This window comes from Salvia hispanica, chromosome 3 (assembly GCF_029641045.1).
Source record: "Salvia hispanica isolate PSC_SH4W2 chromosome 3, Shi_PSC_v1, whole genome shotgun sequence".
NCBI classification, from domain to species: Eukaryota; Viridiplantae; Streptophyta; class Magnoliopsida; order Lamiales; family Lamiaceae; genus Salvia; species Salvia hispanica.
In genome coordinates this window covers 52,038,605-52,052,948 of record NC_142694.1, presented here as the reverse complement: position 1 = coordinate 52,052,948, position 14,344 = coordinate 52,038,605, and the positions used below count along the sequence as shown (strand labels likewise).

The 14,344-nt window shown below is 34.7% G+C and overlaps 2 protein-coding genes across 2 annotated transcripts; one reads left to right on the top strand and one right to left on the bottom strand.

Annotated features, from left to right (window-relative positions):
* The first annotated feature begins 1,513 nt into the window (after positions 1 to 1,513).
* LOC125210331 (Rubisco methyltransferase family protein) lies at positions 1,514 to 4,434 on the top strand. The gene is made up of 5 exons (XM_048109889.2): positions 1,514 to 1,856; positions 2,841 to 3,007; positions 3,129 to 3,428; positions 3,512 to 3,775; positions 3,887 to 4,434. Exons 1-5 carry the CDS (start codon positions 1,532 to 1,534, stop codon positions 4,259 to 4,261), a joined length of 1,431 nt encoding a protein of 476 aa, XP_047965846.2. The 5' UTR covers positions 1,514 to 1,531; the 3' UTR covers positions 4,262 to 4,434.
* Positions 4,435 to 4,686: 252 nt separating this feature from the next.
* Positions 4,687 to 5,329, bottom strand: LOC125211243 (uncharacterized). The gene has a single exon (XM_048110970.2). It carries the CDS (start codon positions 5,105 to 5,107, stop codon positions 4,859 to 4,861), a length of 249 nt encoding a protein of 82 aa, XP_047966927.1. The 5' UTR covers positions 5,108 to 5,329; the 3' UTR covers positions 4,687 to 4,858.
* Positions 5,330 to 14,344: the final 9,015 nt, after the last annotated feature.

The following is a 14,344-nucleotide window of genomic DNA, read 5'->3' as shown; positions in this document are numbered from 1 at the left end:
TATGATTTCTAGTAACTTTACTTTCTATTGTTTGGAGAATATCAAAATTTTAAATTTATAAATATATTTATTATTTTTTTTATTTATAAAAAAGAATAATATTGTAAAATTTTTAATAAATTATTAATTATAAATAATAATAATTATATTATTATATTTATCATTATGATGGATAGTTTAAATATGGATTATCCATCATAATAACATGGAGTATTATACTCATTTATTATAATAATATAATAAATATGGATTATCCATCATAATAAATATAATAATTATTATATTATAATTATAACATTTACAGATATTATAATTGAATAAATTTTATAAATTAGCACTATGACTTTATTGATTAATTATTAATTTATATAATATAATAATTATTATTCATTATACAATTTATATTATATAATTATATTTTAATTATTAATAAATTATTAATTAATATTATGAATTATTATAAAATATAGTTATAATTATGATAATTTTAATTATAGTTATTTATTATAGTGAACTTAAGTATAATTTATAATTTTAAATTATTTTTAAAATATAGTAATTAATAATAATAATAATAATAATAATAATAATAATAATAATAATAATAATAATAAAACTATACTATATTGCTTAAATATGTAAGAATCCTAAAACTGAGAAAAAAAGAATACCTAAGAAAAGTTTGTACTAACTTTCCTTGTTTTCGGATTCTGATTACTTTCCCAGTTTGATTAAAAACCGAAACAAACGCAGAAATTTAAAATTTAAGGAATCAGATTACTTTACCAGAGAGAATCCTGGCAACCAAACATGGCCTTAAAGTGTTGTTAGTGGAGAATTGATCTCACCTCATTAGACAAAAAATACTTTCCAAAATTAGAAATTGCATATTCTTGTGGGACGAACAAAAAAGAAAAGAGTGCATATTCTTGTGGGACGGATTAAAAAGAAAAAATGCATATTTTTATAGGACTGGGGGAGTATGAAATAGTACAAAAGTAAATTATTTTTTTCCTAAGTCAATATGATAGTAATAGTATGATAAAAAGAAGATTGGTCATCTTAAAATGAGAACATTGAGAATTATCTGTTGGTAGCACAAATTATAGTACTCCATCAAGTAATAATACAAAATATATCAGTAATTGCTCCAATTAATATATTTTATGTTGTCGACTGATATTAGTAGTTGATAATTGATATGACTTGTAACACCAAGTAATACGTTTTGTACTTTTAACTGATACGGAGTAGTTTTCAAAGGTTTAACATTATACAAAAAAAATGACATTTTAAGTTACTTGTTCAAAAATCAATTTTGAACTTCACTCCAAAATACTGTACTACAGTACTAGTATAAAGTTTACAAGGAATTGGGCCATAAATTTTACTTATTCGGGTCGGGTTATATTTAAGTGAGTTGAATGAATCTTTGATGGGTTTCGGCCCAAGTTCTTGGCCTACACCCAGCAGGCCCAAAGGCACCGTGTTGAAGAAATTATCCCCTGAGGAAAAGCGAGAGACAAACCCGATGAAGCTAATGGCGAGCTCACTCATCCACGTGCGCCCGCTAGCGTCCGCCGCTGCGTCAGCTTTTCTCCGCCCTTCTCGCCTGGTTCCCCAGCCGCCGGACCTCCTCAAGTGGGTCCGTCGAGAAGGCGGCTTTGTGCACCAATCAGTAAAGATTGCATTTTTGGAGGAGGAGAAGCCCAATGGCCTCGGGCTAGGGCTCATCGCCTGCGACGACATCCCTAAAGGCTCCGACCTCATTGTTCTTCCCGAACACATTCCTCTCCGATTCGAAGCAAAAGACGGCCAATCTTCTGCTCTTACTCATTTAGCTCGACATGTTCCCGGTATATTTCCATGAATTGGGTTTTTAGTCCATTGATTTTGGCAGGATTTAGGGTTTAATTGGGGGTCATTTTTATTAAGAAAGAATTGCCGAGTGCGGCGGAGTAGTTAATTTTTTGGTAAATTTATCTGGTGAAGACATGAGTGAAAATGATGATGCTGTGTCATTGTGATGTTTGATATAATTTGCTATGTTTGATGGCTCAATGAGCTTGCTTTGTTACATCTAATTTCTGTGCTGTTCTGCTAATTCCATTTAATATTTAGTTGATTTGAAGATGGGATTTGGGAACTAATCACATCCTAGTTGGAAGAATGTTGCCTCTAATACATATTCTGGATAAAATTACATCTTATATGAAATTGTGTTTCACTACTTTCAAAATGAAAACATATGCAGAGCTATAATGAGAATTTATCAGTATGAGAATCCAGTAAGAGCATCTCCACTTTAATTGATAGGAGAGATAGATAAAAGATAAAATAATTTAAACCGGTAACAAAGGGTGCCAAAATTCTTGAATGGTGTTGCATCTTCATGGGTGTACATATTCTCCTCGAGGCTTGAGATAACTTGGAGTATCTTATTTGTTGAGGATGGTGGTATTCCTTCATGATTCGGTTAGAAAACTAACCAATGAACAGTTATCCTCATATCTTCTGTTGTGCTTTGAATGATTTGTCGAGGTAGAGCAATGATAGTGCGAGATTCTCAGTGTAATAGAGAAGTCTTAGGCTTGGTGCTGATTAGTAAGCTTAGTTTAGTTACTCTCACTTAGTTTAGTTCCTCTCAAGTTTGAGTTTTACAACATTGATATCCCTGTATAATTCAAGGAAACTGAGTCCCAAGTTGAAATAAGAATATTCATTTTGTCTACTGTCTGCTCTAGTACAATGCTAAATGGGGTTTGTAACGTGGTTTATTAAATATTAGGCTAATTGAATTTTGTATACGCAATAAATTGGACATTTGGAGCATTTCACAGAGGAACTGTGGGCTATGAAATTGGGTTTAAGGCTTCTGCAAGAAAGAGCGAAAAAGGGTTCATTTTGGTGGCCGTACATCAGCAATCTCCCCGAAACTTATAGCGTGCCCATCTTCTTCCCTGGGGAGGATATCAAGAACTTACAGTATGCACCTCTCCTTCAACAGGTAAATGTTCCCTTACAGCGATATTCCATTGAATCGGATTACTTCCAAAGAAGTGATATTCCAACAATTTATTATCCGTCCGCAGTCATAATATCTCATGCATCTTTTAGTTTTTGAATAGGTAAATAAGAGGTGCCGTTTCCTTCTTGAATTTGATAAATTGGTAAGAGATGCACTTGAAAATGTCAAATTGGATGACCACCCTTTTGGAGGCCAAGAGATAGATGCATCGGCTCTTGGATGGGCGATGTCAGCTGTTTCATCCAGAGCTTTCCGGTTGTATGGCAGTAAACGTCCAGATGGGACCCATGACGATGCTCCCATGTTGCTTCCACTGATAGACATGTGCAACCATAGCTTCAAGGCAAATGCTAAAATTGTTCAAGAAAAAGAAGCAAGCAACGAGAACATGCTCGTAAAGGTACATTGTATTTCTGATTCTTTCAACTTGGTGACTACAAAGGATATGCGACACTGTTTATAGCCGTGCTTTGCATTTACCAGGTGATTGCTGGAACACAGATTAAACAAAATGAACCATTAGAGCTCAATTACGGCTGCTTGAACAATGATTTGTTTCTTCTAGATTACGGGTTTGTCATTCCCTCTAACCCGTATGATTGTATCGAACTCAAATACGACCCAGCACTTCTTGATGCTGCAAGCATGGCTGCTGGAGTTTCGTCTCCAAACTTCTCCTCTCCAACACCATGGCAGCAACAGGTTCTTCGCCAACTAAACTTAGATGGTGAAAATCCGGACCTCAAGGTATGCGTGGAATATCATAGGGGCCAAGCCTCGTTAAAACCTAATGTTCGGAAACTCGTGTGTAACCGCAGAAGCTTCATTTTGACCTAATTAGTCGTTTGTTATTGGAAGGTGAGGATCGGAGGATCAGAGCTGGTCGAGGACAGACTCCTGGGCGCGTTGAGAGTCCTCCTCTGCAATGACAGAGAAGCAGTAGAAGCGGTGGATATGAAGACACTGAAATCTGTAACGGCAGAGGCTCCTCTAGGGATATCGAACGAGTCAGCTGCTTTCCGCATCATCATTGCTCTCTGTGTAATCGCTCTGCAGCATTTCCCCACGAAGATCATGGAAGACGAGCCCCTGCTCCAACAGACAGTCTCTCCTACAACAGAGCTAGCCGTCCGGTACAGAATCCAGAAGAAGTCTCTCATCATTGACGCCATGAGAAATTTCACCAACAAAGTGAGGAAGCTTTCGTCGCAGGAAAGCGTCGCCTCTCAATAATATAACCACAACTTCCTTCTCCAAATTCCAATCCCGTTTAATCGATAGCTTCAATTTTTCGTGTGGAGTTTGTAAAAAGAGGCCTCGTGAATGCTTAGAGGCAAACTAGCCCCCAATTTGGAATCAAGAACTTTGATTTGAAAAGTAATAAGATACCTAAAATTATCTTAAAATCGTCGCCTTCATATGTATTGGAGTATTGTTTTCAAACTTAATCTCAATTGGAATTTAACAAAAAGACGATACAGTATTTTAAAAAAGGTAGGAGACTTTTGAAAGTTAGGTATGATTCCTAACACAAAAAGCTCCAACAAGAAAACTTTTCAAAAATTAGTTCTGATTCCTAACACAAAAGCTCCACCTAATTCACCCCAACCTCAAGATGGTGAGAGAGAGAGAAATCAAGAACAAATAAAAAAAAAACATAAGGGAAGAAAGTAAAGGCTCTATTGCTGTATTTTGTACAAGAAGTATGTATGTACAAGTGAAGACACAAAAGGTACCTAAACAAGAAAACTAGTTATGTCTGAACCATATAGAATATAACTAAACCATCTATATATAGACTATAGAGGGACATGAAAATACATAGTCCTATTAATTGCCGACAGAAATCGGCCTCTGGGCTAAACCAAGCGGCGAGCGGGAGCGGTGGTGCTGGCGGTTGATCCCGCGAAGGGCCGGCCGCGCTTCCGGCTGCTGCAACGCGAGCCGATTGATCTTCTCCATCTCCAGCTTCACTTTCGTGACTTGGCTGTGAATCCCTACCCCTCTATACGCATCCTCGTCGAAGCTGTTGTTGTCGTTGTTGTTGTTGTTGTTGTTATTGATCGTGTTGTGATCCATCTGGGAATTGAAAATTATGATCACACGCACCTTGGCGCCTCAGAGCTGAATAGAATTATGTAGAATGATTCTAACTTGTGATTTGAGGCCTAAACTCAACTATATATATAGAGAGAGAGATTGGGGAAAGAAATGATGGGGAAATTTGGGTCGTGAAAATGTGGGTGTATTGGTGAGGTAGAAGTAACTACTATAGAAAGGAAGCCAAACAATGTGTCACGAGATTCGGACGTGTTGTGCTGGAAGAATTCTATATCTATCTCGTGGGACGACGAATTTCCCAAAACGCCCTTTTACTCGATCTATATTTGAGCAGAAATGGAGACATGTATTTGTGATTATCCTTTGACGCGAGATCTAACCTTGACCCAGAAATGGGAGACGTGGGAGGAGGTGATTGGTGGGGATGGTTAGTGCAAATATGCGATTATATGTTTTCACATTTGAGAATTTGGCATATGTCAAGCGTAGATGGGTGGGCGGTTGGTCTAAACGTGATTCTACACGATTCCAATTTTTGACTCGTCGCCGTTTCAAGCTTCGTGGCAAAGTAGTTGACCTTCCTTATTTCTAATGAATTAAATTCATTAGCTATTATAAGTTCTAATATGGTTTTGAGTTTACTCTACAAAAAGGACTTTTTCTGTCACACTAATAGTCCTCCTAAGCGCATTTTTCTGCTATTTCTCATTTTTGTCTATTTATACTTATAGTTTCTAATAATATTTGATTAAATATAATTATTTATTAATTGTTTGCTCATTTACTTCCTACAATATATCATAAAGCATGTATGGTTGAATATAATCTTTATTATTTATGATTTCTATTATGCACATATTTTAGATTATATAAAAAATATGATTGCATGTTATTTTTAGTTTGAATATTTTGAACGTTCTATAAACTAAAATAAATTCTTTATTATATAAATATCTAAGAATCCCTAATTTAGGTCATCTCCAATCATACTCTAAAAATGAATTTTGGTGTAGAAATCTTCTCCAACCATACACCAATTTCATACGTATTTTTGGTGTTTTTTGTGAAACAGCACCAAATATGATGTTACCCCAAATGGTGTAAATTTTTTGTGAGACAATTGGTGTAAATTTTTTGTGAGACAATTGGTGTAAATTTTGAATTTGGTGTAAATGGTTGGAGTAAAACTACTTTTTAGTGCGACGTATACTCAAAAATGGGTTTTAGTTTGGTGTGAATAGTTGGAGATGGTCTTAGTAGTGAAATTTTTTTCAAGTAATATCACTAAAAATAAATTTATTTTAATGAAATGATTTAATAGAAAATTTGAGATAACAGCAAAAAAAAAGATAGTTTGGATTTTACACTTTCAAGTCAATATAAGTATTTTTCGCACCTCCAATATGAAATTTATGAATCCGCCACTGCTAATAGTAATATAATAGATGAACACCGCAGAATTGTACTCGCTCCATCCACCATTTATTAACTCCGCACGGGTTTTAAGAAATAGTTTGACTTTGTGAAGAAAAGTATTGGGAGAAAGTGAGTGGAATGTGAGACCCATTTAAAGTATTAATTTTATAATATTAGATTGTGAATTTAAAAGGTTGGTGGAATATGGGATCTGCATACTATAAATGAATAAAGTACTCTCTCCATCCGCCATTAGGAGTCCCGGTTGACCATTTTCGTTCGTCTGCCATTAGGAGTCTCAGTTCACTTTTACTGTAAATGGTAGGTACAACTCATTTTCAACTAACTCATTTCACTCACATTCTATTATAAAATTAATATATAAAAATGAGTTCCATTTTTCACTATTTTTTCTTACTCACTTTTCTTTATCTTTCTTAAAACTCGTGTCAAACTCAAATGAAATTCTTAACGACGGCCTGATGAATTAAATGGTTCTATAAATTGTGGATAAATCAAAATAACAAAACAACTATTTAAATAATGGAATGTGGAAGTAACATTCAACAGAGGCTACTAATGCTTCAGCTGCTTGTGGCCAATTCAACGCATTGACTAGTCTGTGAGTGGCAGATGGTTTCTAGTTGTATTCCGGTTAGTCAAAGTTCCAACACTTCAATTTTCATAAATTTATAGCTATGTATATTTACTATTTTTCTTCTATTTTCACATGTTCTGCGTGGTTAATGTTTCTTCTCAAGCAATATGAAAACAAAACCCTAACAACCCATTCTTAGTTATTATTTTGAGATTAATTATATATTGATCTATCATATAGAACATGTGATAGAAAATGGTATGCCAATTTTCGTTCACTTTACTTATTTATCCACTGATAGAATAAAAAAGGTTGGGGATGTGATACGTTAAATATTTTATTATTATTTAGTTAGATAATTTAGGGATGGCATATTTTCAATGTCTTGGTTGTTTGCTCATTAAGTTGGTATTAGTATAAATAGGCTATTATTATTGTTTTCAATCATGGAATGAATATTTGAATTTACATTTCTTTCTGTTTTATTTTACGCATTTTGTTTAACCTTGAGTTGTCCATGGGATTCCGCCTGCCGGGACATCGTGATAAGGGAAATACCCTTATCAAATTGATGCTTTCATTCATGAGTTTCTCGAACTCATGGCCGAAGTCAATCTTCGTTCATGGCCGGAGATATCGCAAGCATCCGGAGACTTCAACTGAATTCAATAGCAGCAACGTTGGAGCATACTCGCTAGGTTCGCCCGACTCGAGACCCGATCGGATGAAAACACCAATTGATAAGGGTTTAACCCCTTATCGAGTAGAAAGATAGGAGAAAGTCGCGAGGAAACCAAGCCTCGTCGATCAATCTAATGCAGAAAAATAAAGACGGTAAACTAAAAGATAAAGCTTAGTTCTTTCATTGATTGAATAAAGATTAAAGAGAATAACAATAGACCTATTTATGATAGGGATACTAACTTAGTGAGCAAGACAAAAGATACGGAGAAAATATGCACTCCCTAAATATCTAACTAAATAATGCAACTAATAATAATGCAAGATATGAAAGAATAATAATGCAATATATAAAAGAGATATGGAATAATAATCGTACGAGGATGTTATTTATTTTTGTTGTGCTATAATTTTATGACTATTATTGAATTCAATTGATCGAAGATGTGAAGGTAATTCCTTTTCAGAAAATGACGGTAGCTGATCAGTGAAATGATAAATTAAAAATTATCATGAAGGTATATCCTTTCCAAATAATTGAAGGGTAGATGACCAATGAAATTAAAAATTAGCATGATACAAAACTTAAGTCATCCTAAACAATCCATAAAAGAATCTGGTTATGAGTCGACGTGCCTTTTCAATTAATTTGATCACTCGATGGATAAACGATTTCAAATTAATAAACATTATAAATTGAATCAAATCTTAAGGGCATTGAAGACGTGGACAAAGGCGCCGCAAAAATAAATGATCAAATGATTGATATTGATTATGACGTAATAAATCAGAAATAATGCGCCGAATGTAAAGGCGGTTGTGTTGGTTAGCGGCAAGGAGACACGCGATGCATATCTGAAGTGCACACGTGGCGTCGTATCTTTGTAATCCAACTCGGCATAGCATATTCGCTTCCACATGTATTTCCATTCGCTTCTCATTTTTGTCATCTTATTAAGATTTTGAGCATGCTTCATTAAAACTCTACCACGTGTGAACTATGATTTACATTCGTGTCCTCATATTTGTGTGACGTTAATTATAAATCAAGTGAATACAATATGTGAGGTGACTTGAAGGACGGAGCCAGGAAATAATCTCAAGATGGGCAAAAATATGTATAAAGAAAGTTTAGAAGAATTAAGAAAGGACATTTAGTAAATAAATAGTGTAAATTAGCAAAAAAAATATATATGTATATGTGTAGGAAAATTTGAGGAGGGGTATATGCCTCATCTGCCAATGCATTGGATTCGTCCCTGGGTGACTTCGAATCAAATAATTATAGCCACTTCTGGCTTAAAAAATTGACGAACTTTTTTAGATCATTTGGTTATTCTTTTCAAATTTAAAATAGAAAAAATATAACTTTAAAATTTATTTGAAGAGAATGAATATATTTTACAAGAGAATGATTGTGTTAAAAGTAGGCTATGTTTGGTTGTCAGGATTCTGTTTGAGAAAGTAATCTGATTTCTTAAATTTCAAATTCATGTATTTGTTTCGGTTTTCAATCAAATTGGGAAAGTAAGCAGAATCTGAGAACAAGGAAAGTTAGTACAACTTTCCAGGATTCTGAATCCTATTTCTTAGGTATTCTTTTTTCCAGTTTTAGAATTCTTACATATTTAAGCAATACAGTATAATAATTACAATGTTTAATTATTATTATTATTATTATTATTATTATTATTATTATAATTATTAATTAATTATAATGTTTTAAAAATAATTTAAAATTATAAATCAAGAGTACTTAATTTCACTATAATAAATAACGATTATAAAATTATCATATCTAAAACTATATTTTATAATAATTCATAATAGTAATTAATAATTTATTAATAATTAATAATTAAAATATAATTATATAATATAAATTTTATAATAAATAATAATAATTATATTTTATAAATTAATAATTAATCAATAAAGTCATAGTGAAATTTTAATTTATAAAATCTATTCAATTATAATATCCATAAATATTATAATTATAATATAATATCCATAAATATTATAAATATAATATAATCAGTGGCGGAGCCAGGATTTTAATCATGGGGGGCCTAAATTACTACTTAAATTTTGTTAATTTGTCTCGGTGTCAAGTTGTTTCAGTATCTACAATATGAAATTAACTCGAATATAAGTAATAGAGAGATATACACAAGAGATGGATAATGACATAATTAGAGGATGGTAATAAAAATAGAGATACAGTAACGACGTCAACATCGATATAATTAAAGAATATAGTATTTATTTTATAATATAGAGCATAGTATTAACATTAATTTTGCTAATATTATATACTTATTTATGTAATGAAAGAGTTATTTTCTATTCATAATTACCATAACATTAAAATTGATTTTAAATAATATTATACTATGGCTGGCATATTTATACAAGATTACTAGCTAAGATTATAGTTACTAGAGAAAATAAACAAAATTATTAACATTAGAAAATCTAATAGAACATAAACATATTCAAGAGAAAATCTAAAGATATATAGAAAAATATTAACACAATATTCAATAGAAATCTAAGGAGATAATGATAAAAAAAATATACACACTGCAGGATAAAGAATCGAACCTGAGATCAATTAGTTAAAAGTGTACCATCGTAACCAATTGTACCACTACGAACTTAGGTCATTGTTTCGTACATATATGATATAGCAAAGTTCGAAAGGGTGAGGGGCCCAAGGGCCCCCCTGGCCCCACCCTAGCTCCGCCCTTGAATATAATAATATAATATAATAATTATTATATTTATTATTATAATAAATGAGTATAATACTTCACGTAACTATAAATATAATTATAGGTTTGTGTTAAAATGACAACACTTCTTAAAGAGACACCATGACACTGTATATACAACAATATTACAAACACTACACAGCAATCTATAGATTGTTGTATAGCGTGTTGGATATTGCTGGACAAGAAAATTGTTGTATAAAGAGCAACAAATTGCTGGCCGAGGTTTTTCAACTTTTACGTGGCAGCTTATTATTAGTCCACGTGTACAAATGATTGGCTAGGAATGGTGGTATGGTGTTATTTTAATGGGTGGTGGCACCCTAACATGCCCCTATAGTTATATTACTATATATTATGATGGATAATCCATATTTAAACTATCCATCATAATAATAAATATAATAATATAATTAATATTATTTATAATTAATAATTTAATAAAAAATTTACAATATTATTCTTTTTTTAAAAAAAAATAATAAGTATATTTTTAGTTTAGTGTTTAAATTAAATATAAACTTAAAATCTTGATATTTTCCAAACACAGGAAAGTAAAGTTACTAGGAATCATATTCCCGAGATTCATTTTTCCAGGAATCATTTTCTTTGTCAACTTTACTTTTCCACCAACCAAATATGGCCGTAACGATCTTTACTTTCATATTGGAGGAGCGATAAATAATTATAACAATCTTTTTTCTTCTATTATCTTAATTTTTTTCTATTAAGTCATTTCATTAAATAAAAAAATTATTAGAAACTACAGGAAGTAAGGCCATCCGCATCCATGTCTCTTATCCGTCTCTTAACCGTCTCATCTCTTAACTATTCATGGGCCCCACTGTACTTTTCAGCTCATCTCTTAATCAAGAGACAACACCTGCATCCTTCCATCTCTTAACCATCTCTTAACTATTCATTCAATTTCATTTTTATTTTTAATTCCAACAAATTCATTTAATAAAAACACACTTCATTAAATAAAATAAAAATTACAATTTTAAAACCTAAAAAAATAAATAAAAAAATACATAATTAAAATACTCTAAATTAAACTATAAAAACTACTCCGCCGACGAATCATCATCACCCGAAGTCGGCGGTGCACCCAAGTTAGATTGATTCCCTATACCAAGTTGAGCTTTCATAAACTCAATTCCGTCCATATGGGTTGAAACTTGGGCAGGAGTCATTTTTGAAAGGTCAGCCATCGTGGCAACCAGGTACATGGACATTAGGGTGTTCGAGCCCGTGCCCGTGCCGGAGCCCGAGCCCTCGCCCGCCTGGCTTGATTCGCCGCGGCCCCTCCCTCTCCCTCTCCCCCTCGCTCTCGCCGCCTTCGCCGCCTTGGTCCCTTGCGGTCGACGCCGTGAACCGGAAGAAGACCCTCCTGCATCATCGGTTGGCGTGCCCTCACGTGAGGTGTTGTCTTCCCCGCCATCACTAGACGAGTAGTGGCCACGCGCCGTGTGCTTTGTGCGTTTCGAGCCCGACTCGACACCGCCAAGCCACCTTTCAAGGTGGTGGACTTGCGACCAAACATCGACAAACTTGAAATCTTTACCGACGTCGTCTTTGAAGATGTGCAACGCCGCTCTCAGAATGTCGGCTCCACTGGCTCCGCTCTGATAATTCGCCTCTTCCGCCCTGTATATCGCGCAAAAAATTTTGACATCTTTGTCGCATCCCAATGACTGCGGAGCATCTTCACGTTGCGGGCAAAGGTGTTCTTCGGCCTTCGTGCGTTGTAAACTTCGGTGACTTTTTTTCCAAAAACACTTGTTGATTTGTTGATTCCCGACGACAGGATCGTACGAGACGCTAATCCAAGCGTCGTACAGAGCCAACATCTCGTCTTGGCTGTATGGATGACGGGTGTCGTCTCCCACAACCTCTTCCTCCTCGGCATTGACGCCGAGCCTGAGGCCGATCCTGCCGGAGCCGGAGCCTCCACCTATTGGCCAGTCGGGCAAATTGCGTTCAGGCGCCAAAAAATTCTCCGGAATTTGGGATAATCCTGGCGATTGCCCGTACCTCTGGGGGGAGGGACGAAGTATGCATCCACATCAAAATGTGGTGTTTGGTACGCCGGCGGAGTGGTCGAGGCTTGGGTGCCCGACGACGAACCGAGAGTACCCAAAAAGTTTTACATGCTCGCCTAATCGTCGAACGAGTTCAAGTCAAACCCGCCGGAGCGCCGCCTGCCGGAGCCGCCGCCGCTGGAGTTTCCATCGCCGGATATTTTTTCAACAATTTGAGAGAAAGGAATAGATGAGTGTAGTGAATGGAAGAGAAATGAGAGTAGTTTTTGTATGTAAAATGGTGAATGGAGTATGGAGTATATTTATAAAATAATAAAAGAAAAGAATTATTTAAAAAAAAAACGATCGTTTGAGGCCAACGGTCATTTGACCGTTTTAAATTTTTTTTATTAAATTCGAATTTTTCGAATTTATAAAAAAAAAAATTTATTGCGTCATAATTCCGAAGCCCACTCGCGGGCCGGCGAGTGGGCGTCAGCGCGCGCGTCGTCTCGCCAGCTCGAGGCCGGCCTCGCCGGCACGCGTCGAGTGACGAGATGTCGCGTCTCGTCGAGACGAGACGAGCGTCGCAACGCTGTCTCGTCTCGTCGAGACGAGACCGAGCCAGCATCGAGTCAGCGATGCGGATGCCCTAAATGAGAAAACAATTATTGGTATAATGCTTTTACCACTAGACTACTTCCATATTTTGGGGTTATAGTGGTTCCCCTTGTTCTTAATTGAATCCTCTAGTGTTCTATGCGTAATATACATAGGTATCGTTCAATTGTCATGACTCAATATGATTAATTATCCATCTATGATTAAATTATAAATCATTTTAATTGGGAGAGAATGTGCATGATTTAATCTCATGAACTAAACATAGAGTATATATATATATAGAGAGAAGTGATCAATGTTTAACTAATTTTAAGTCCATAACTAGAGAATAAATCCCAGCCACACATTTTAATACATCAAATTAATCATATGGCTTAAGTTATCCTATTGCTTAAATATAGCCCAAGGGCATTTTTGTAATTCAATATTACTAAATCAAACTTATGATTTCTTCACCATCACCATATTTTCATGATTTTCTTAGCTCTTCGCAATTCACGATTTCTTCCAAAATTCACGATTCCTGATCGTTAATCCTCTGGATTTGTTCATCATGATTCGATTCCAGATTTCAGATTCATCACGATTCCAGATTTGTTCATCTCGTTCGTGATTTCCAGATTTCTAATCGTTCGTCAAGCATGATTTCCATATTCGATTCCTGATCGATCGTCCTTCGTCAATTCACATGATTCGATTCCATATTTCAGATTCACCACGATTCCATATTTGTTCATCTCGTTCGTGATTTCCAGATTTCTAATCGTTCGTCAATCATGATTTCCAGATTCGATTCCTGATCGATCGTCCTTCGTCGTGAATTCACATGATTCAATTCCAGATTTCAGATTCATCACAATTCCAGATTTGTTCATCCTATTCGCGATTTTCCGATTTCTAATCGATCGTCAACCATGATTTCCAGATTCGGTTCCTGATCGATCGTCCTTCATCGTGAATCCTTCAAGGTACTGCAAAAAGATGAAAGACAAAACAAAACAGAGGCAGTGAGAATCTGGCAGAAATAGTTCACTTTGTAGAATGTTTAGTTCACTTTTGAATGATTTTTAATATCTGAGTGAAGAATATTGGTTATAGTGTACTGCTTTTTCATAGAGTGAAGTATATTGCCCAT